General features: G+C 65.1%; 2 protein-coding genes across 7 annotated transcripts in view; both read right to left on the bottom strand.

Annotated features, from left to right (window-relative positions):
* The window catches only part of FLNC (filamin C), a 51,875-nt gene extending 47,303 nt beyond the window's left edge, over window positions 1–4,572 (bottom strand). For 2 of the 4 annotated variants that reach the window (XM_065551861.1, XM_065551866.1), the window contains exon 1: window positions 3,940–4,572. In XM_065551861.1, the coding sequence (XP_065407933.1) occupies window positions 3,940–4,285 (346 nt within the window). In that variant the 5' untranslated portion in view covers window positions 4,286–4,572. The remainder of the gene's footprint in view (window positions 1–3,939) is intronic. The other 2 variants (XM_065551872.1, XM_065551880.1) reach the window with 1 other exon arrangement.
* Window positions 4,573–14,515: 9,943 nt separating this feature from the next.
* CCDC136 (coiled-coil domain containing 136) overlaps window positions 14,516–21,889 on the bottom strand; it is a 28,520-nt gene continuing 21,146 nt past the window's right edge. The window contains exons 4-9 of one of the 3 annotated variants that reach the window (XM_065551851.1): window positions 21,119–21,445; window positions 19,641–19,758; window positions 19,048–19,312; window positions 18,775–18,918; window positions 17,997–18,108; window positions 14,516–16,807 (exon numbers count right to left, since the gene is read on the bottom strand). In XM_065551851.1, coding sequence (XP_065407923.1) covers window positions 18,007–18,108; window positions 18,775–18,918; window positions 19,048–19,312; window positions 19,641–19,758; window positions 21,119–21,445 — 956 coding nt within the window. In that variant the 3' untranslated portion in view covers window positions 14,516–16,807; window positions 17,997–18,006. The remainder of the gene's footprint in view (window positions 16,808–17,996; window positions 18,109–18,774; window positions 18,919–19,047; window positions 19,313–19,640; window positions 19,759–21,118; window positions 21,446–21,889) is intronic. The other 2 variants (XM_065551855.1, XM_065551850.1) reach the window with 2 other exon arrangements.

The following is a 21,889-nucleotide window of genomic DNA, read 5'->3' as shown; positions in this document are numbered from 1 at the left end:
ACAGCCCACCCCAGGTACAAACCCCACAACCAGTCACCCTCTCCAGCCCCCTGCCCCCCCAGGCACAGCCCAGCTCCAGGTTCAAACCCCACAACCACTCACCCCCCAGGCACAGCTCACCCCAGGTACAAACCCCACAACTAGTCACTCCCCCCAGGCCCCTGCCCCCCGAGGAACAGCCCAGCCCCAGGTACAAACCCCACAACCAGTCACTCCCCCCAGTGCCCCTGGACGCAGCCCCCCCTGGGTACAAAGTTCATCCCCACCCCCTGCTTGTACGCTGGGCACAGCCCACCTTATACATCCCACAACCATTCACCCACCATCACCTGCCCACCGTCTCAGCCCCCAGTAACCTCCAGTGCCAGCGGCCTGCAGACACCCCCCAGCCCAGCCCCTCAGCAACATTCCCGTAGCCCAGCCAGCCTGCCTGCCCCCCAGCTAGCCAGAGGGAGCGAGCCCCACACCAGGGCGGGGCGGAGGGGGCATGTCAGGCAGCACCAGTTCCCTGGGGTGTCCCCAGCCGCTCTCGGCCCCACCCTGCAGGCAGCCCTCCCGGGCCCAGACCCCATCCTGGCTGCTCTCACTCGCTCCCATCCCAGCTGCCCAGAGCTCGCAACATCTGCCCTGGCCCAGCAACCCCGTGCCCAATCGCCGGGGGAGGGAACCCGTTTTGGACGCCAAAGGGTTAACTCCACAGGCTGAGCCCGGCTCCCGGGAGGGAGAATGGGGCCAGGCCGTGGGCTCTCAGCGCGGCCGGGCCTGGGCTGGGACCTGTGCGGGGGCCTGGGCCAGGCTGCAGCCACCCCCTCGGACTTTCCAGAGTGAGAGGGAAGCCGGGCGGGGCGGGGCGGCGTGGGTCCGGCCTGGGCGAGGGGCCAAAGCTCTGTCCTGGCTCAGGCAGGGATGAAATCACAAATGGACAGTTGGGGGGTGGGGGGGTGGGTGCAGCTCCGTGGCGCTTCGCAAACGGCCACTCCGACCCTCAGTGGCCTGCTGCCTCCGCAAGCGGCTCTGGGCCCAGGGGAATCGCTCGCCCCGCGCCGGAATGCAGCTGCCTCTGGGGTGGGACGTGGCAGCTGTTTAACCGCCGCACGGCAACGCCACATGTTTGAGGGCTGAGCCCCCTATGGAACCAGCGCTGGGCAAACAACAAGGGCCAGAGGTGGGGCTGGATCTGCCCCACGCTTCGAGAGGTCCCCTCTCTGCTCAGGAGGCCAGGGCTAGCTCCACGCGCAGCTGTACAGCCCCATGGGTCAGATCTGTGAGCCCTGCCCTTCCCTTCGCTCTGTGAGCCAGACAGGGAGCTCAAAGACGCTGGGGAACAAGTGTGCGGGGGGAGGAGGGGGGGCAGGCTGCTCCAAACACTCCCTCCCTCCCCTCCTATGAAGGCTGACCAAATCAAAGCCCCAGACCGCCCAGAAAGCTCCCTTTGCTGCCCCCTCTCGCTTTGCCCCCATGCCCCCTGCCCCACAGCGGCAGCCTGGCAATGCCCCCCAATGGATAGGGCAGGCACAGGTCTCCCCTCACCCCCCCAGGTCTGTATCCCAGCTGGGTGCCGCCTGTCACGGGGGAGACCCTCGCCCCTTGCCAGGTGGGGTGGAGCTAGCCGGGGGGGGGGGAGATCAGAGAACAGGAGCCCCCTGCACAGAGATGGGGGCCTGGTTCTGATCCTGCCCCGGGCAGCTTTCCCCCAGGGGCCCGGCGGGTTCCCAGCGGGGGCTGTGAGAGCCGGGACCCTCAGAATCGTTTGTTTTTCCTTCCTGCCCGTGTGGCTCCAGCCGGCTAATCCCCTTCATTCCCTGGGCCAGCTCCCACACAGCAACGGGCAGCAAGCGCCGGGCCCCCACGCTGGCCTCCTGCTGCCTGCATCTGCCTCGCTGCCCAGCCTGCTGGGGCAAACTCTTGGCGGGGGGGGGGGGGTTGGGAGGCTGGTATGGGGAGCCCCACCCCCCCCCCCCAAGAGTGTCACTGTCCCACCAAACACACACAAGCAAAACCAGGACAGGAGAATCAGCCGCCTGGGCCCGGAATTGACCTCTCCGAGCCAGGGCACTTGGCTGGCCTGCTAGTGAACTGCATAACAGGGAGATGCAGCAGCTGTGTGTGTGTGCGCGAGAGAGAGAGAGAGACCTCGGGGGTGTACGTGTGAGATCAGCGTGGGGGGCGAGAGCTGGGGGTCAGGGCGCAGTGTGAGCAGTGTGTGTCTAGGGGAGAGAAAGCGCGTGTGTAAGGGGGCCATCGGCTTCAGTGTGTCTGTGTCCAATCAACTCAGCGCCATGTGAAGGGATCAGGGGGTGGGGAAATCGGTATGTGTGTCAGGGCCCCAGAGATCAGTGGGTGTGTCAGTGACAGAGCACAGTGTGCGAGAGAGATCTGTGTGTGTGTGTGTAAGGGGAACAAGGGCATTTGTGACACACATAGATCAGTGTGTGTGTTAGTGACATGCAGGGACCAGCGGGTGTGGGGTACGAATGTATCAGTGTCACACACAGATCAGGATGAGTGAGTGTGTCGGGGGCACACAGATCCCTGTGTGTGAGCAGGTGTGTCAGGGACACCCACAGATCAGTGGATGTGAGCGACAACACGTTGTGAGAGAAAGTAGCAGGTGTGAGTAGGTGTGTCAGTGTCACATACATATCAGTTTAAGTCAGTGATTCTCAAACTTCTGTACTGGTGACGCCTGTCACACAGCAAGTCTCTGAGTACGACCCCCCCCCCCTTATAAATTAAAAACACTTGTTTATATATTTAACACCATTATAAATGCTGGAGGCAAGCAGGGTTTGGGGTGGAGGCTGACAGCTCGCGACACCCCACATAGTAACCTCACGACCCCCTGAGGGGTCCCGACCCCCAGTTTGAGACCCCTTGGTGTAATTGAGTGTGTAAGGGGCACACAGATCACTGTGTGTGAGCAGGTGTGTCAGGGTCACAGGCAGATCAGTGGGTGTGAGGGTGTGTGCCAGAAAGAGCACAGTGTGTGACAGATCAGTGTGTGGGTGAGTGGGTTGAGTGTGTCTGACACGCAGATCAGTGGGGGGGAATGTCAATGGCACCACACCAATCAGTGAGTGTGAGGGGGTGTGTCAGTGGCACGCTCAGATCAGGGTTTGTGCAGGGGTGTCAGAGACAGAACACAGTGTGTGACAGATCAGTGTGTGGGTGAGTGGGTTGAGTGTGTCTGACACGCAGATCAGTGGGGGGGAATGTCAGTGGCACCACACCAATCAGTGAGTGTGAGGGGGGGTGTCAGTGGCACACTCAGATCAGGGTTTGTGCAGGGGTGTCAGAGACAGAACACAGTGTGTGACAGATCAGTGTATGGGTGAGTGTGTCTGACACACAGATCAGAGTGCGTGAGGGAGAGGTCAGTGGCACACACAGATCAGTATGTGAGTGTGTCAGGGGCACATGCAGATTGGTGACTGTGAGTGGGTGTGTCAGCGGCATGTGCAGATCAGTGAGTGCGAGCGGTGTGTCAATGGCACATGCTGTCCGTGGCACACTCAGATGAGTGGGTATGAGTGAGTGTGTCAGGAACGTGCAGATCAGTGGGTGTGAGTGGGCATGTCAGGGGCACACTTAGCGCTGTGAGTTTGAGTGGGTGTATCAGGGGCACACCCCACACTGGGTGTGAGCAGGCGTGTCAGGGGCACACTCGGCACAGTGGGCATGTCAGGGGCACACTCGGTGCTGTGAGCATGAGTGGGGGTGTAGGCGCAGTGGGTCAGGGGCACACTCGGCGACACGAGCATGAGCAGGCGTGCCAGGGGGCACACTCGGCGACACAAGTGTGAGCAGGCGTGCCAGGGGGCACACTCGGCGGCGCGAGCGTGAGCAGGCGGGCCAGGGGGCACACCATACACTGCGGGTGTGAGGGGCGTGTCGGGGGCACACTCGGCGCCGTGGGCGTGTCCCTCCGCCCGGACTCACCGATGGACACCAGCTTGATGTGCTCCCGCTCCAGGAACTCCAGCGCCACCGACACGTTCTCCAGCTTCATCTGGCGGAAGTTGGGGCGCGCGTGGTACTTGCGGTACATGCGCTTCTGGCTCAGCACCTCCAGCAGCGCGATGAGCCGCAGCCCGTCGCCCAGGTCGCGCTGCAGGTCGCCCAGGCGCTTGTGCACGCACTTGAGGTGCTCGTTGCACCAGCGGGTGAACGTGTTCTGCTGGATCTTCTTCCAGGGCGCGTCCTCCGCCAGGTCCTTCTCCGTGGCCGGCATCTCCTCCGCCTCCTCGCCGGCCGCCGGCGCCTCGGGGCAGCTGTGGCTGTTCATCTCCGCCGCGCGGGGGGCTCGCCGGCCCGGGAACGGGGGAACTCACCGGCCCGGGAACGGGGGGACTGACCGGCCCGGGAAGGAGGAGGGGGGAACTGAGCGGCCCCCGCGGCGAGCTCCTGCCCCACGCGTGGGCTCTCCCCGTGCGCGGCGGTCGCGAGTGGGGCTGTGCCGGCGGCTCCCGGGTGCGCCCCAGTGAAGCGGCGGCCCCGCGCCGGGGGGTTTTAAGGGGCCGCCTCCCGCCCGCCCCCCCGGGCCCCGCGTCAGGACGCAGGACTCCCAGGAATGCCGGGCCCTGACCATATACAAGTAAGAGCCGAGCAGGAACTTTCTCTTCCTCCCCGCGGAGATAACGCCCGGGCCGGCGATTGGGCGCTAAGGATAGCGGGGGGTTGGGATTGGCTCGGCCCCCGCCCCCCCGGGCTGACGCCGGGGACATCTGGCTGCTATTTTTAACCTGCCCCAAACCAGGGGGAGGGGAGGATCCTCGCTCCTTGTAGACAATGGGAGGAGGCCCCCTGCACCCCCCCCCCCCAACCGCCGAAGGACCCCGGTCGCCGGGAGGCACCATAGGAAGAAGTGGGGCCGGGCATGTGGGCCTGGAGGGGGGACCAAAGATGAGCACCTGGAGTTCTGGCCCCCGGCTGGCTGCACACAGGGCTTTGCTCTGTGTCACTCCGTGCCTCAGTTTCCCCATCTGTCACTCGGAGGGGGGGATCCCAGACCCACGTGGGCGGGCGGGCCGGACTTCATTCATTCAGGTGAGCGCCCAGCGCTTGGGGATCCTGGTGGAAGGTGCTAGAGTGCGGCCGTGTGTGCTCAGCGCTCAGAAAAAGCCCTCTCATGGAAAGCCCTGGCGAGCCGCGGGGGAGGGGACGGGCCCGGAGCGCGGGAGGGGGCAGGGAGCCCGGAGGTTCATATTTCTCTCATGATGCGCCGCTCAGAATAACCCATGAGCTGTGTGGTCACAGTGAGCCCGCAGCTCGATGCGTGACGTGACGCGGAGCCTGGCCGGCCGGCTGAGCAATGGGACGGCTCAGGTCCGACAGCGTGGCCGGGGCCTCACCCGGTAAACGGCTCCCACGCCCGGTAAACGGCTCCCACACCCAGTAAACAGCTACAGGGCCCGATAAACGGCTCCTACACCCGGTAAACGGCTCCCGCACGGGGTAAATAGCTCCCACACCTGGTAAACAGCTCCCACTCCCGCCCCAGTAAACAGCTCCCACTCCTGCCCCTTGTAAACAGATCCCACACCTGATAAACAGCTATGGGGCCTGGTAAACAGCTCCCACGTGGGGGTAAACAGCTGTGGGGCCTGGTAAATGGCTCCCACCCCTGGTGAGCAGCTCCCATGCCTGGTAAACAGCTTCCACACTCCCTCCCTTGGTAAACGGCTCCCACGCCCAGTAAACAGCTACGGGACCCGGTAAACGGCTTCCACGCCTGGGGTAAACAGCTCCCACGCCCGGTAAACGGCTCCCATGCCCGGTAAACCGCTATGGGGCCTGATAAACGGCTCCCACGCCCAGTAAACGGCTCCCACACGGGGTAAATAGCTCCCACACCTGGTAAACAGCTCCCACTCCCACCCTGGTAAACAGCTCCCACTCCCGCCCCGGTAAACAGCTCCCACGTGGGGGGTAAACAGCTCCCGTGCCCGGTAAATAGCTTCCACACTCCCGCCCCTGGTAAACGGCTCCTACCCCTGGTAAACAGCTCCCACTCTTGCCCAAGGGTAAACGGCTCCCACCCGAGGGTAAACAATTCCCGTGCGGGGGTAAACAGCTCCCACTCCCAGTAAACAGCTGTGGGGTCTGGTAAACGGCTCCCGCCCCTGGTGAGCGGCTCCCACGCCGGGTAAACAGCTCTCGCGTCACTGGCACAGGGTGGGCAGCCCAGCACAGGGGACTGGACCCCGTGCAGCTACTCTCTTTCCCGGGGCGGGGGGAGGGGAAAGGCACCGGAGCTGGTGGCCAACCCCTAAGGTTGCAGGGGGCATCTGGGCATCTCCTAGACCCCTGGCAACGTCTCCAATAACACCAGCGCCGCTCCTGGGACATGGGGAACCTGAGGCTTTTGAGTTCTTGATGGGCACATGGGCCTGGCGCCTCTCTCGGGGCCCCACGTGGGGCGTCAGGGCCACTCCCGCCTGCTAGCGGGCCTTGCCGGGGTCACGGGGCCGGAAGTCCGGCTGCCAGGGAGGAGCAGGAGTCGTTAACCAGCAACTTTGCCAGGCAGGAATGGCCCCGGCCCACCAAGGATCCTCCCGCCACAGTTCACCACAGTTGTTCTGCCTGTTCCCTGTGCTCTGGGGCTGGCCATGGGATCCCGGGCGCTGGGGGGGTTCCCATGTCATGTGGTGGGGCTCCCCCCGCCCCCAGGTGAATGCTGGCAGGATGTCAGTGGCACACCCACTCCCCACCCCCAGCTCCCCTGCTGAGTTTGGCGCAGGTTTCTCCCCTTTCAGCCCTGCCCTTTTCCCGTCTCTTCCCGCGTGCTAGTTTGAGCCCAGTGGGAGCCACCCCCCACGTGCCGCGGCGGGGTCCGTCCCTGGCGGACGGGATACTGGCGTGTGGTGGGCGTTCCGCTCGGCCCGCCCCGGCTTGGCTGGCAGCACAACCCCCGAGGCAGCAGATTGCATTCGACCCAGTTCTCCTGGCTAGAAATAACCCGCCTGGTCACCCAGGCCTGAATCAGAGCGGATAGAATATCAGGCTGTTTCCTCAAGGGACAAAGCACACGGAGTGTCTGAATGCCCCCCCCCCCCCATGTCATCCCATCTCCTCCCCACGGCCCCGCTGAGCTCCTAGGGGCAGGGATGCCCTGGGAACCGTTCGTTCCTGCTCCGGCTCGTTCCTTACCACATCTGCGCCCTAGAGACTGCGTAAAGCTGGCCACTGGGGTGATGGGCCCGGGCGGGGGCGTGAGTGTGTGAGAGACGCCACAGCTCTGCCGCACAGACCCAGAGCCTCCCCACTGCGCATCCCCGGGGCCCTGCTCGTGGGGGGCCAGGGCAGCTCCTCCCGTGGGGTGGCCAGCATTGGTGGCTGCCGACGGGCCAAACCCCTGGAGGATCTGAAAGGGGTTGAAACTCAAGGGGAGGGCGTGCAAGGGACACCCTTGAATTACAGGGGTTTCTGCTCTGGGCTGGGGGCTCCTTAGGTGAGAGAGACCTGGTGCGCGTCGGTCACAGGCTGACGGGCAGCCCCTCGGGGGCACCGGGGAGGCATTTCCAGCCGAGGTGGGGCCGGGTTCGTGCCGTCGGACAAGGCACCGGCCAGATGTCCTGCATGCAGTGCGGCTCAGCCGCGTTCGGGAGAGCCGGCTGCGTGGGGGCGGACAAGGGCTGGGAGGGGGCCTGGCTCATGAAAGGAGAGTGGGCATGCCTGGGAGGGGGGGACCGGGGTAAACAGCAGGGACAGGGAGAGCCGGTGAAGCTAAAGGACAGAGGCGGCTCAGGACCAAATAACTGGCCAGGAGGGAGCTGAAACTGGCAACAAGAGGTGGGTTCTCACCCCAGGGATCAGCCTCCCGTGGGGCGAGGAATGAACCGGCCTGCAGCTGGAGGCGGGGAGATGTGGGAAGGGGATCGCGCAACGGGGCTGGAGTGACCCAGGAGTCTTGTCCGGTCCTGTGTTCCCTTCCTCCCCCAGCCCAGCTCCCGGCCGCCAGTGCGTGCCCATGAGCGCGTCAGCCCGCCCGCGCCCACCGCTGCACCCCCTGGCATCGCAGCCCTGCCCTCCCTCGCCGCCTGGCCCTGGCCTCGCCGCCCACCCAGCCTCAGCCCTGCACCCTGCTTCTGGCCCCAGGGCCCACTCCTGCTCCTCAGCTCCCGCTGCCCAGCCCTGCCTCCCTCTGACCTCGGCTGTGCATGTCTCTGCCCAGCCCACCATCACCTCTTGTGTTTGCTTGTGTAACCGCCCCGAGTTTGCGATGCTACCTGCCCGGAACAGCTTCCCCTGGGCTGCAAAGAGAGGGGGTCCAGGGACAGGGGTCTAGCAAGGGAAACGTCCAGGCTGGAGTTTGGAGAGGAAATGAAGAGGAGGGGGCATTGACAACATTGGCAGGGGGCAAACGACACCCTTGTTTACACAAGGCAGAGTTGGCCTGTGGAACTCCTTGCCACAAGATGGAATGCAGGCCAAGAGCTGAGCGGGGGGGCCGGACAGGCCTGGCCATTAGTAGGGATAACAAACATCCCCAGGGCAAGGGTGGGGGGCCCAGGCGTGGGGCATCGGCTCACAGCCAGCGGGGACCAAGTGTCCCCGTCAGTTCCGGTTTCTCACTCAGACAGCAGCTCGGGTTTAAAGCGGCTCCTGTGACCAGGCCATGAATCATCACCTGGCCCTGCCTCGTTACCCAGCCCCTCCGATCTCCCGGCTCCCCGCCAGCCCCTGGAACCTTCCCGCCCATGGAGAGCCAGCGTGTGCCCGGCTACAGCAAAGGGCAGCGGGCCTCCCAGTGCCATGGCCGCAGGGGCCTGGGGCTGCTCTGCCACCCCCCCAGAGCTGGCAGGTGGTGACTACAGTCACCCCCAGGGGATGGCTAGAAGGAATGGGGTAGGATGGAATTAGGAAACTATCCAGGTGCTGTACAGTACATGGGGGCAGGAGGCAGTGAAGTGTAGTGGTTAGAGCTGGCTTGTGGAGGGGAGTGCGGTCTGGTGGTTAGAGCAGGGGGGTCAGGACACCTGGGTTCCATCCCTGGCTTGTGGAGGGGAGTGGGGTCTGGTGGTTAGAGCAGGGGGGTCAGGACACCTGGGTGCTATCCCTGGCTTGTGGAGCGGAGGGGGGTCTGGTGGTTAGAGCAGGGGGGTCAGGACACCTGGGTTCTATCCCTGGCTTGTGGAGGGGAGTGAGGTCTGATGGTTAGAGCAGGAGGGTGGTGGGGGTCAGGATGCCTGGATTCTATTCCCCGCTCTGGGGGAGTCCTCCGCACACTCTGCCTTGGTTTCCCCAGCTGCGATACAGGGACCCATCCCGCTGGCCGCCCTTGCTGGGGGAACGGATTGCTTGCCAAGGGCGCTGAGCGCCTTGGTGGCAGATGCTGGAGCCAGAAATGGGCCTGTCGGTATTTCAGAGCCAAGGTGACCCCCCGGCTGGTGCTCCATCGACCCAGCCGAGCAAAGAACCGGAACAAATGAGCAGCCGGCCGAGCGCCTGACAGCCCAGCCGATCCCCTTGCCATGAGGCCGCAGCTCCCCCAGCTCAGGGGTGGATGGACGGACAGACAGCAGGGCACCCCCAGCTCCCAGGCCCTGCACTCAGTCCGCAGGGGATCAGCCAGCCCCAGGTCCGAGCTGCCTGGGTGGCCCCCAGGGGCTGGGAGATGAGCCCCCCTGGGCGGGCAAGGATCAGACACAGTGGCCAAGCAGGTGCTGGAGGATCTGGGCACCGTCTGCCCAATGCCATGGAGCAAACACCACCCTGCCCTGTGTGAGAGACGCTGCCTCCCAGGTAGGCCCGGGGCTGAGTTTCCAGGCCACACCAGCCCCACGTCTCCCACCCTGTGGCACTGAAGCAGGCCATCAACCCACGGAGACTTGAGGGGGGGTCTAGCCCTGGCCAGCGTGGTACAGAGTGAGGAGAGCCCTGCAGCGATCAGCCTGAGCTTTGACCTTATCCTAGGCTGCCCAGCTCTGAACGCTATCCAGCAGCAGCATCCCCTGCAGCAAGGAGTTCCCCAGATCAGCTCCACGCAAGAGATGGCGCCTTGTGCTTGCTCTGTGCCCGCTGCCCCAGGCGTGTCCTCTCCATGGGGTGGGGACGAGGAGCCGGGGCCCAATGGGAGCCAGACCAGAGAGAGGGGGGCTGCCCGGCAGTATCCCCAAGCGCGGCGTCATGTGAGGACCCAAAGCCAGGGAGCTCTCCCGAGATGGCGAATCCCGCAGTGCCCGGTTTCTGATTTGAATTGGTCCAGCTCCAGCGCCCGGCTGGGGCTCTCGTGCCACCTTTCCCCACCAGCTCAGAGTTTCTCCCCATGGACGGCCTCCGGCCCGGTCATCCAATCACCGCCCGCTCTCCTTTGGGTGTGCTGGACCCACCGAGGTCCCTTCAGCCGCTGACTGACACCGATTTTCTCCAGCCTTGACTCACTTCCACGACTCTGCTCTGCACCCTCTGCAATCGTCCCACAGCCTTTCACCACCTGGCCCCCAGAACGGGGCGCGGTGTTCTCCCGGCAGCAGGTGGCCGGCCCACCGGGGTGGAGGCTAGTGAGAGAGGCCGCACGGGCTAGTGGACTAAGCAGGGGATCCGTGGCCAGGGCTCCTGGGTTCTATTCCTGGTTTGCTGGGTGACCTCTGGTCGATCACCTCCCCTGCACTGTGCCTCAGTTTCCCCTCTGTACAGTGGCGAGCTTGGCCTGACTGCCCCCCTCCAGGGCTGGCTATTGGGGTGGGGTGGGGGACTGTGTTGGGGAGGGGCCTGGACAGGGAGGTACCAGGAGGCTGGAATGGGCCCAGTGGATTCAAGCCCCAGCTAACCCCCCCCCCCAACCGTTATCTTCAGGCTGCAGTCCCAGCATTGGGTTCATCAAGGAGAGTCCAGAGCAGGGCCCTGGGGGAGGGGAGCTCCATGCTCAGTGGGGGATGGGTGAGCGTCTCTGCAGCCGCCCGCCTGGGATGCCTGAATGACCGGGAGCAGCGGGAACCCGAGCCGGGGCCGCTATTAATAAGGGCCGAGTCAGAGCGGGTCGGCATCAGCAGCCAGAAATACTCCGCGCCCTTTGCACACTCACGCCAGGCGCTGGGGACAGTCCCAAGGCAGCCAGTGCAGTGTTAACGCAGCACTACGAGGGGTGTGGACAGAGAGATGGGGATAGATAGATTAGATACATGTGGTATACCTTGACTTTAGAAAGGCTTTTGATGCTGTCTCTGTGACCTCCTAAACAAACTAGGGAAATACTATCTAGCTCGAGCGGCTATAAAGTGGGTGCAGAACTGTTTGAAAACCGTTCCCAGCGAGTAGTTATCCGTGGTTCACAGTCACCTGGAAGGATAAATCGAGTGGGGTCCCGCAGGGATCAGTTCTGGGTCCGGTTCTGTTTAATATCTTCATTGATGATTAGATAAAAGCATAGAGTACTTACAGAGTTGGTAAAGAGCGACAGAGAGTCCTGTGGCACCGTATAGACTAACAGATGTTTTGGAGCATGAGCTTTCGTGGGTGAATACCCACTTCCTCAGATGCGAAAACTTATGCTCCAATACGCCTGTTAGTCTATAAGGTGCCACAGGACTCTCTGTCGCTCTTTACAGATCCAGACTAACACGGCTACCCCTCTGATACTGGACTTACAGAGTTTGCAGACGCTACCAGGCCAGGAAGGGTTGCAAGTGCTTTGGAGGACAGGATTAAAATTCAAAATGATCTGGCCAAACTGGAGAAATGATCTGAAGTAAAGAGGATGAAATTCAATAAGGACAAATGCCAAGTACTCCACATGGGAAGGAACAATCCGTTGCACACACACAAACTGGGCAATGACTGCCTAGGAGGGAGAACTGCGGGAAGGGATCTCGGGGTCAGTGTAACACTTGCAAAAGAAGCAAACCTCATTCTGGGATGAATTAACAGGAGAGCTGTGAGCAAGACACGACAAGTCATTCTTCCGCTCTACTCTGTGCTGATACAACCTCAGCTGGAGTATTGTGTCTAGTTCTGGATGCCACATTTCAGGAAGGATGTGGACAAATTGGAGAAAGTCCAGAGAAGAGCAACAAAAATGATTAAAGGCCCAGGAAACATGACCTAGGAGGGAGGATTGAAAAAATTGGGTTTGTTTAGTTTGGAGAAGAGAAGACTGAGAGGGGACATGTTAACAGTTTTCAAGTACATAAAAGGTTGTTACAAGGAGCAGGGAGAAGAATTGTTCTCGTTAACCTCTGAGGATAGGACAAGAAGCAATGGTCTTAAATTGCAGCAAGGGCGGTTTAGGTTGGACGTGAGGAAAAACTTCCTGTCAGGGTGGTTAAGCACTGGAATAAATTGCCCAGGGAGGTTGTGGAATCTCCATCTCTGGAGATTTTAAGAGCAGGTTGGACAAACACCTGTCAGGGATGGTCTAGAAAATACTTGGTCCTCCAGCTCCATCCTTCCCATGTCACCTCCCTGGCCAGCCCAGGAGCGCCCTGCCGGCCCCACTGCTGGCGACACTCAGGCCCTTCGAGGTCCAGGGGCCCAATCCTGACCGGCAGCTCTCGGCCCCACGGCGCTGAGGATGAGGTGTGGGAAGTGGGGAAGAAGACTGCAGGTGCCAGAGGCGGTTTTATAGGATGGTAAGCGGGGGGGGCACGGTTGTTTGAAAGTGGAGAGAGATGTAGAGGGGGTGTGTGTGCTGTGTGTGTGTGTGCACGTGCCCTCAGCCTTCCCCCTGGCTCTGCCCCACAGGACTGACCCCCCCCCCCCCCGCGCCACTCAGGACGTGGCTCTTGCTGTCGTCGGGCCCTGGCTGGTGCAACCGCTGGACTCACTCCTCCAGGGGCCGCCTGGGGTCCAGCTCCACCAGGGCCAACGCTACCCCCTTGCCTGAGTCGCCCAGGTGCTTCCAGTGCTTGGCCTGCTCCAGCCCCCGGCTACTGGGGGGGGCTCTAGCATCGTCCCCTCTCTCCATGCAGCCCCCTCCCGGAGCCCATCCCTTCGGCCCACCAGCCCGGGCGGGCTCCCGGCTGCTCCCCCCAGCCTGGGGCCTAGCCAGAGAGGCTCAGGTGGGACCTTCTGCTCCAGCATGAGCTCCAGGCACCACCTGCACAGACGGCCAACCCGTCCTGTCCCCCGGGGAGCCGTTCCCAGGTAGCACTGTGGGGCCAGCATCTGCCTCGCCTCGACACCTAGTCACCGGCTCTCACTTGGCCTCCATCAGCTGGGTCACAGAGCCCCCCTGCTCTCCGAAATCCCGCCCCCGAGGGGCCTGCAGATGGGATCCGGCCACCACAGCCCACTCTTGGTCAAGCCGGCACACGGGACTCCGCTGGCGCGATGTGATTCCCACCACACGGGGCGGCAGGAGGCTGGGAGGGGAACCCCGGGGCAGAGGGGGCGCTGGGTGGGTTCTGGCAGCGGGGCGGAGGCTACGCCAGGATGATTTAGGGGCCGGCTGAGAACCTAGAGCCTTGCTGGGCACCTCCAGCCGGGGCCGCCTGCCGAGCACTGGGGCTGGCCAGGGAGGGCAACGCGACCTGGACCCTCCCGTTCTGGGGGCCCCCTGGAGCAGACAGCTCCGCTGGGGGCGATCTGCCATGCAAGGCCCCGTCCTCGAACACACTCAGCCCCCCGGGCTGCTGAATCGGGGGGGGGGGGGCAGCCCCCATCAGACAGTCACACACTGTGCCTGACCCGCGCGGCTCAATATAGCAGCTGAGCACTGCCCGAAGCACCTGGCTGGCGCGGCCGGGGGGAGTGAGCCGCTCCCTGCCAGCCGGCAGAGAACACCGTGTGCTCGGCACGGGTGCCAGGCCAGAGAGGGGCGTGCGTGTCAGAGCTCAGGGGAGGGGGGTTCGGCCTCGCAAGGGGCATTTCACCAGCCAGCCAGCCCCTGCCTCGGCAGCCACAGCGGGGTCCCACCGAGCAGCCTCCAGCCGTGGGTGGGGGGAGTAGAGACCCTAGACTCATGCCAGCACTTCACAGCCCAGCTGACCTGGCCCGGCCCAGATAGCCCCGATCCCCGGCCCGGGGCAAGGGGGAGTGTCCTGGCTTGGGGGGCCGTGCTCAAGGCTCTTACAGTGCGAGGGGGGCAAACTGGTCCAGGCGGGACCCTGAGCCTGCTCAGGAGGGGCTTGGACAAGGACAGGCTGGGCCAGAAACCTGGAGCTGAGGAGAACAGCTGGGGGCGCTCTGGGTCCTGCCTGGGCTGGCTCCAGGGAGGAGCCGGAGCCCCATTATTCCAGCCTGGCGTTCTCTCCACCGCCACCGGCCAGCCCCCGAGGAGAGCACCCCGTGCATCCCCCGCAGCCCTCAGCCAGGAGCTCCTTCGTGGGTTCGGCTTCACGCTGCCTTGGAGGGGGCCCATCCCCACGGCGTCTGGGCCATTCTAGCCGGGGCCCACGCTTGCAGTCGGGGGGACGTTTCCCATCCACTTCCCCAGAGCAGGATCCCGGCCCAGGGCTTCGGCTCCCCTGAGGGCTGTCTCCAGCCCCCTCGGGGGTCCCCGAGCTGGGTTCTCGCTGTACCCCGGGCGCAGCCCCCGCCCAGCACGAGGCGACGCCTAGGACAGACCCAGGCTCCGTGGATTTAGGAAGTTCTTTTACCAAGTTACAACATTCAACAACCACAAAGAGGGGGAGCCCCCGAGCGCGTGAGTCGGGGGGGCAGCCGCGGCTCCAGTCGGAAAGCAGGGACGCAGGGCTGGGCGGGGACAGAGCAGGAGCCGGCCGCAGGGGCCACGGGGCCAGGTCAGCCCCTGTGCAGGCGCTTCAGGAATACATGCCCAGGGAAAGGTGTCACGGCCCGGGTCCCGCCAGCCCAAGCCGTTTTGAAGCCCCCCCCCACCGAGAGCCCCTTTCTCGTCAAGGACCCCGCCCTGCCCATCTGCGCCGACCATTCACGAGCCGTCGTGACACCAGTGAGTGTGCAAACGCCAGCCGCCCAGGCCTGGGGCCAGCGCCCACGGCTCGCCCACCGAGGGCAGAAGAAAGGGGGGTGCTAACATTGAACTGACGTGACGGGGGGAAGGTTTGCAGCCGGGGCCCTCGGGCGAAGGGGTGACAGCGAGAGGCAGGGCAAACCATGGGGGCTCCCCCTTTAAAAAGAACGAAATGTCCCTCCACTGGGCCTTCCCTGCCGAACGGCACCGAGAGCGTCCAACCTTCCCGGGCACGGAGCACGCATGTAAAGACATGTTCAATGTTGCCAGCTAAACACTCCAGCCCAGGCTTCCCACATGACCGCCTTGGGTTTCAGTTTATTGCAACAGATCACGCCAAGCGCCGGGGCGGGCGCGCCGGGCCAGCAGGAGGCAGGGTTCTGGCGGGTGGGGCGGGGAGTGGGGAGCATTGGGTCTGGGTCTCCAGCGCCGCCCTCTGGCCGACCGGGAGAGGAGCCGATGTGCTCTGGAGAGGGGAGGAAGAGGTGGCCGCGGGTTCGGAACGGCTGGGCTATGGTGGAGGTGCAGGGTGGCGTCTACCTGGTCCCTGGCAGAAGGGGGGTGGCAGGCTGGTACCCATCCTCCCTACCCCAGCCAAGGCCCATCCTGCCACTCCCAGTCTGTCGGCAGCTCGTCCGAGGTAACAACATTCCACAGCAGGGGCCACAGGGGGGCGCCGAGAGCCAGGCAGTGGGAACCTCCCCAAGGCGGGGCGCCCCGGGCAGCGAGGCTGTTAACCAGACTAGCGCCGGCCATGGAGCCAATCAGAAGGGACCGGACCAGAGCCCTGCCTGGGGCTCCCTTGGGATCCCAGCACCCCCATGGTGGGGTGGGGGTGGGATGGAGGGGGGCAGTGTGGGTCAGGGTGGGGGCTGGGATGGAGGGGGGCAGTGTGGGTCAGGGCGGGGGCTGGGATGGAGGGGGGCTGTGTGGGGGCTGGGATGGAGGGGAACAGTGTGGGTCAGGGTGGGGGCTGGGATGGAGGGGGCAGGGTGGGGACTGGGATGGAGGGGGCAGTGTGGGGCAGTGTGGGGGCTGGGATGGAGGGGGGGCAGTGTGGGTCAGGGCGGGGGCTGGGATGGAGGGGTCAGGGTGGGTCAGGGCGGGGGCTGGGATGGAGGGGGGAAGTGTGGGGGCTGGGATGGAGGGGGCAGGGTGGATCAGGGCGGGGGCTGGGATGGAGGGGGGGCAGTGTGGGTCAGGGCGGGGCCTGGGATGGAGGGGGGGCAGTGTGGGGGCTGGGATGGAGGGTGGGCGGTGTGGGTCAGGGCGGGGGCTGGGATGGAGGGGGGCAGTGTGGGGGCTGGGATGGAGGGTGGGCGGTGTGGGTCAGGGCGGGGGCTGGGATGGAGGGGGGCAGTGTGGGGGCTGGGATGGAGGGGGGGCGGTGTGGGTCAGGGCGGGGGCTGGGGCTCCACCGGAACAGGTTCAGTTTGGGGAGTCGATGGCAGGGGCCCCTCGTACCCCCCCCCCCACTAGCTGGCGCTATGATCCAATGGGACCGGACCCAGCCCAGAGCCGGGGGCCCCAGGGATGGCTGAGGCTGCTTTCAGGGAGCCCCTCACTCTCCCATGCAGCCTGCAGCCCACCCGCTCCCTATCCCAGCCGCCCCCCACATCCACGCACCCCTCCAGTCTCCCTTCCCTGCCCCACAGATCCAGCGTCCCTGACCCTGAGCCCCGAAGGATGGAGAGAGCCAGTAACGTGGGGGCAGATGCTGCCATGGTGTGACTGACCGGGGGTGGGGGCTGGAGCAGGCTGGGGGGGGCGGGGGGCCTATGTGCGGATCTGGTGTGCGTGCGTGGCATGGCCCGGGCGCGGCGCTCCTCAGGCCGGCACGGCGCTGGCGCAGGACCGCTTCAGGCAGGGGTACAGCAGCAAGACGGCTGCAGCTACTGCAAAGAGGATGACGGGCTTCAGCCCCCCGGCCGGGACCTGTGTGGGGGAGACGGGGAGGAGGGGAGGTCAGTGCTGTGCCCTGCAGCCCTCCCCCGCCTCCAGGGAGCCCGGGCTGCTCAGTGGCTGTGGGGTGGGGGCCAGGCTGGGAGGCACCTGGAGCCTGGGGGGGCGGGTTGTGCTGGAGCCCCCGTTCCCCAAGACCCAGCTGCAGGAGCTGACCCCGGCCAGCAGGGAGCGGTGGAGTTCACCAGCCGCCCTGCAGAGCTACTGGCTAGCTGCTAACAGCTGGGGGGGGGGAGCAGCCTTCCCCAGGGGAGCACAGAGAGATGGGATCCCTGGGGCTCCCCCTCTCTGGGGGGACCCTGGGATCAGCCCCAGTGGGCCCCCATCTCCCCCGTCTTGTTTCCCACGGCCCCATTGATGGGGCACCCGCCCCTCCCCTAGCCTAGCCCGCTGGTTCCCAACCCTTGGGGCCAAACACTGTCCCACGAGCCTTGGCGGCCACAAAGGATTGTGGGATTTGAGTGCTGGGAAGAAACCATGGGCGGCGGGGGGATGCTGTGAGGGGGTGGGGGGATGGTGAGGGGTCTGAGGCATGCGGGGGGCTGGCTGCTTAGCAAGGGGACTCATGCTGCGCTCCCCTCCCTGCAATGGACACTCAGGGGGCTTTGCCCGGGGATCCCAAAGCCTCTCCCCAGGGCAGGGGCCTGGTGCTGCAGCCCATCTAATCTGCTCTGGCCGACCCCCAGTGCTGAGGGCCTCACACCGCATTACATCACAGTGCCCCCTGCTGGCCACCCGGGGCGCAGGCACTGCCACTGGGCTCGGAGGGGCAGGAAGGGCCTGGAGTGGCAGCAGGGGAAGGGAGTTGGTTGCCCCAGTACCACGCACCCCTACACCGGGGCAGTGCCCGGGGGGGCACCTATTGCCCTCAGCAGTGGGGACGAGAGGCCACGTCTTGAGCGTTATCTGAGCAGCTCCTTCCCCCAGGGCGTGCCCCTCCCCAGCCCTGTCTCCGGCTGGCAGCCCTGGGGCCAAGCGGGCCGGGGCGAGGGACTCTGCCCTCGCTCACTGCTCTGCCTGGAGCAAGCGCCTGGGGAGATGGAGAGCAGAGGGGGTGGATGAGGGGAGAGGCGAGGGGGCAGGTGCTGGGAGCTGCCTGCCATGCACGGGGAGAGCCAAGCAGGGGCCTGGGCCAGGCCGAGGGAAGGGGAGATACCAGTACCTGATCGGCATTAGGAAGAGGTCTCGGCCCACCAGCACCAGAGCAGAGCCACTATAACAACCAGTCCTATGAGGGGGAGGGAGATCACGGGGGCGTCGGGGGCGGGGCGGCTCTATGGGGGGAGAGCGGGGAATGGAATGGGGCGGCAGCCACAGGCCGGGGTGGGGGGTGGATGGAGATGAGAAGGGAGAGAAAAGAGAGATTAAATCGCAGGCTGCTCGGCCTCTTTTCGGGGTCTCCCTAGTCCTGCCCCAGCGGGCTGTGGGGAGCCAGGCCACTTGGGGCTGAGCCATGGGAGGGGACGTGGGTCAGGCTGGGCCGCGGGCGGGGGCTCCCTGGCGGGGTGTCCTAGGCCCCGTCTGCACCAGGACCTGCCCAGCGCGTCTGGACGAGCCCCAGCTCCAGCGGCTACTGACCAGCCCCGGGCTCAAACCGCCGCCGTCTGGGTCCAGGCAGCTCCTGTGCCCGGCTGGTACCTCCCCCCAGCACTGGGCACTGCTTCCTGCACGCCGCTGGCTGCGACCCCCATCTCGCCCTGCTCAGGTCCCCCACTGGCTCCCTGGAGCAGCGCCCCCCTCTGCCTCAGCCAAGAACGGGATCTGTGGGCACCCGGGAGGCGGCAGCTTGGCACAGCCGTCGCCCACAAGCCCGATCCCTCGCGGGAGCGTGGCACAGTCAGCACCTACGGGGCACCCCCCACGGCAGCGTGGCACCGTCACTACCCACGCCTGTCGTCGACAACGCCCCTGCCCGTGCGGCACCCCTGGGGCACACCTACCCGCCCGTCAGCGGGCACGATGCCTTTGAGTCTCTGGATTTCCGCCCGGCACAGCTTCAGCTCCTCCTGCAGCTGCTGGCGCTCCTGCTGGATGGCCTGGTACTGCCGCTGCAGCTCCCGCAGCTCGGTCTGCATGTTGTCACACTGCAGGGGCAGGGAGAGGGGCATGAGCGGCTGCCCGGCCAGCGAGGCCAAGGCCCGGGGGAGCCCCTGGGAGACACTCCCCGCTGCCCCGCAGCGCCCCGCCCGGGCAGGGCCAGGAGGGGGGGGTACCTTGCTCTGGGCCAGATGCACCTTCTCCTCCTCACTCTGCAGCTGGAAGTGCAGGCTCAGCTCGGAGTCGGACTCCTCGGCCTGGCTCGGGGGGTCCTTCTTGCAGCTCGGGCTGCTGATGGTTCTTATGTCGTCCACCGTCTTGAAGGAGACGCTGCCGCTCAGGCGGGGGCTGGCGCGCCGGGGAGAGAGGGTCCGGCGCACCGGGGTATGGATCACGTCCGACTCCGTCGACTTGCGAGACTCTTCCGACCTGCTCCTGGATCTGCCAAGAGAGCCCGCGGCCCCGGGCAGAGACTGCAGAGCTGCTCCTGGCCTGCCTGGCCCCCATTGGGGGGAGGCGCCTGGCCCAGCCCGGCCCAGCGCAGTCCTGACCAGCCCAGTTCAGCACTAACCAGTCCAGCCCTGCACAGCCCCGCCTGGCCCAGCCCAGCCAGGGGCCTGCCCACCTGCTCACAGATCCCCTGAGGATTCTGGTTCAAGCCCCAGCTGCCATGGGGAACAGGAGGCAGGTCCTGAGCCCAGCCGCCCATGGGGTCTGAAGCTGGGCCCCCCGGCCTGCCCCGCCCTGTTGCCCCTTCCAGCCCCGTTACCTGTACTTCTGGGCTTCCAGGTTCTCCAGCTGGTGCACCATGATCTTGTTGCTCTCTTGCAGGGTCTGGTACTCCTCCATCAGGTCCCGGTACTGCTCCCGCAGGGCCAGCAGCTCCTCTGGAAACACACAGGCTGCAATGGGACGCAGCCCCCACCTCACAGGAGAACCCTGCCCCCAGGAGACCTTCACCCCCACAGTGCCCCCATTGCCCCCACTTCACAGGAGACCCCTCCCCCCAGGAGACCTTCACCCCCACAGTGCCGCCATTGCCCCCACCTCACAGGAGACCCCTCCCCCCAGGAGACCTTCACCCCCACAGTGCCCCCAATGACCACGACCTCCACAGCTCCCTGCGGCTGCTTTCCATGCGCCCATTCCATTCCGATGGCACCAGCCCACGGCGTCCGGGGCTGCGTCTGGCTCGGCCCTGGGACTGGGGGTTCCTACCCACCCCGACCCCTGCCGCACAGCGCCCCCTAGTGCTGTGCTGGAGCATTGGGGTCAGCATTGACTGTGAGGGCAGAGCGCCCCCTGGTGAAGCTCTGCCCAGTGCCCTACAGCACAGTGCCCTGGGACAGAGTGGGAATGTTGTTAATGTTTTGTATGAAAACAGCGTGCCTCGGTTTCCCCTGTGTGTTGCACAAATATCTAGGGCTAGGAGGTGGGACAAGGGGGTGTGGTTGTTGCAGAGACCCCTAGAAGGCAGGTGTGACATGGCCGGGGGCCCATCCTCTGCAGGAGCAGCCGGAGGTGTTAGAGAACAGAGAGGTGGAGCCCAGGTGACCTGTTGGCCCGGGAAAGAGACAGAGGAACAAAGGAGGAGCAATGGGGCGTGACTGAGGCTGGGTTGGTGGAAACTGGTCAGTCTCCGGGTTTGGGACTCAGGGAGAGCCCAGGGCACTGGATCCGCCCCCAAGATGGACTTTGCTGTAGGTTCCTGCTTTCTGTGCTAACAAGCTCTGTTCTACGCTGTGCTCCCGACCACTGATAAACCTCCTGTGTCCCAGGCTGGCTGGAAGTCAGTGCTGGCTGCGGAGTGGGGGTGCAGGGCCCCTGTGGGGGCGGGGGAGGCTGCCCCAGGCGTCCCAGCCCAGTGGACTCACTGTGGGGAGCGGGGACAGGGGGGCTGAATGCTCCGAGGTCAGACCCAGGAGGCACTGTAGCCAAGGGGGCTTGCCCTGGTGAGCGCGCGCCCTGAGGGGTGTCACACTGCCCCAGGGTCCTGTCGGAGCCTCCCGAGAGTAGTACCAGAGCCCTGAGCCTGGGCACCCGTGACAGGCCCCTAGCGCCACGCTAGGGCATCAGGACCAGCACTGACTGCCAGGGGAGAGCGCCCCCTGCTGAGCCCCCACAACTCCCTGCAGCACAGCGCCCCCTAGCGCCACGCTAGGGCATCAGGACCAGCACTGACTGCCAGGGGAGAGCGCCCCCTGCTGAGCCCACCCCACAGCGAAGCGAGGATCCCAGCGGCGATACCTTGGAGCATAGCCACCTCGTCAGCGCGGCCCTCGGCCCGGGCCTGGCCGCTGCCCTTCATCGTGATCTCGGCGCGCAGGGTGGTGATCTCCGTCTCGTACTCCTCACGGACCTGCTGGACGCGCTGCAGCTCGGCTTGCAGCCGGCACAGCTGCTCCTGCAGGGCGGCGATCTCGTTCTCGTGGATGGCCGCCACCTCCTCCGCCTCCAGCTGCAGGCCGTGGATCTCTTCGTTGGCCTCCTGCAGCTCCCGCTCCACCTGCTCCAGCTCCGACGCCTTCGTCTCCTGCAGGGAGCTGAACTCATCCTTCAGCGTGCGCATCTGAGCTGCACGGGGCGGGGCGGGGAGGGGGGTGAGAGCCTGGCGCCAGAGCACCATTCCTGCCCCTTCACCCTGGCCAGGGGACCGCGGCGAGGGGCGCGTTCCAGAGCCCGAATGATCCCAGAGCACCTGCCAGCCTGCATGCACTAGGATCACTTCACCCACCGCTGAAATGCAGCCACCTCTGGGGTGGGACGAGCAGTTTGGGACAGGAAGTGAGATATAACCCCATAGCCAATTGAATCTCTGGGCAGTGGATCCAGGGAGGCAGGATGAAAAAAAGGGGAATGACGTGCACCTCCCAGGCTCCACAGAACAGCCAGGCCCCCCAAGAGACACCCCTCACCTGAGGGTGCCTGCCTCCACCTGCTTTGCCTCCCAGCCCATCTGCTGGCTGCCACAGGGCCTCCTGCTAACCTGTGCCAGCTCCACCTCCGGGCTAGCTCCTG

Source organism: Chrysemys picta, chromosome 1 (assembly GCF_011386835.1).
Source record: "Chrysemys picta bellii isolate R12L10 chromosome 1, ASM1138683v2, whole genome shotgun sequence".
Taxonomy (NCBI): domain Eukaryota; kingdom Metazoa; phylum Chordata; order Testudines; family Emydidae; genus Chrysemys; species Chrysemys picta.
Note: the sequence above shows the minus strand (reverse complement) of the source record. Positions and strands in the feature narration are given on the sequence as shown.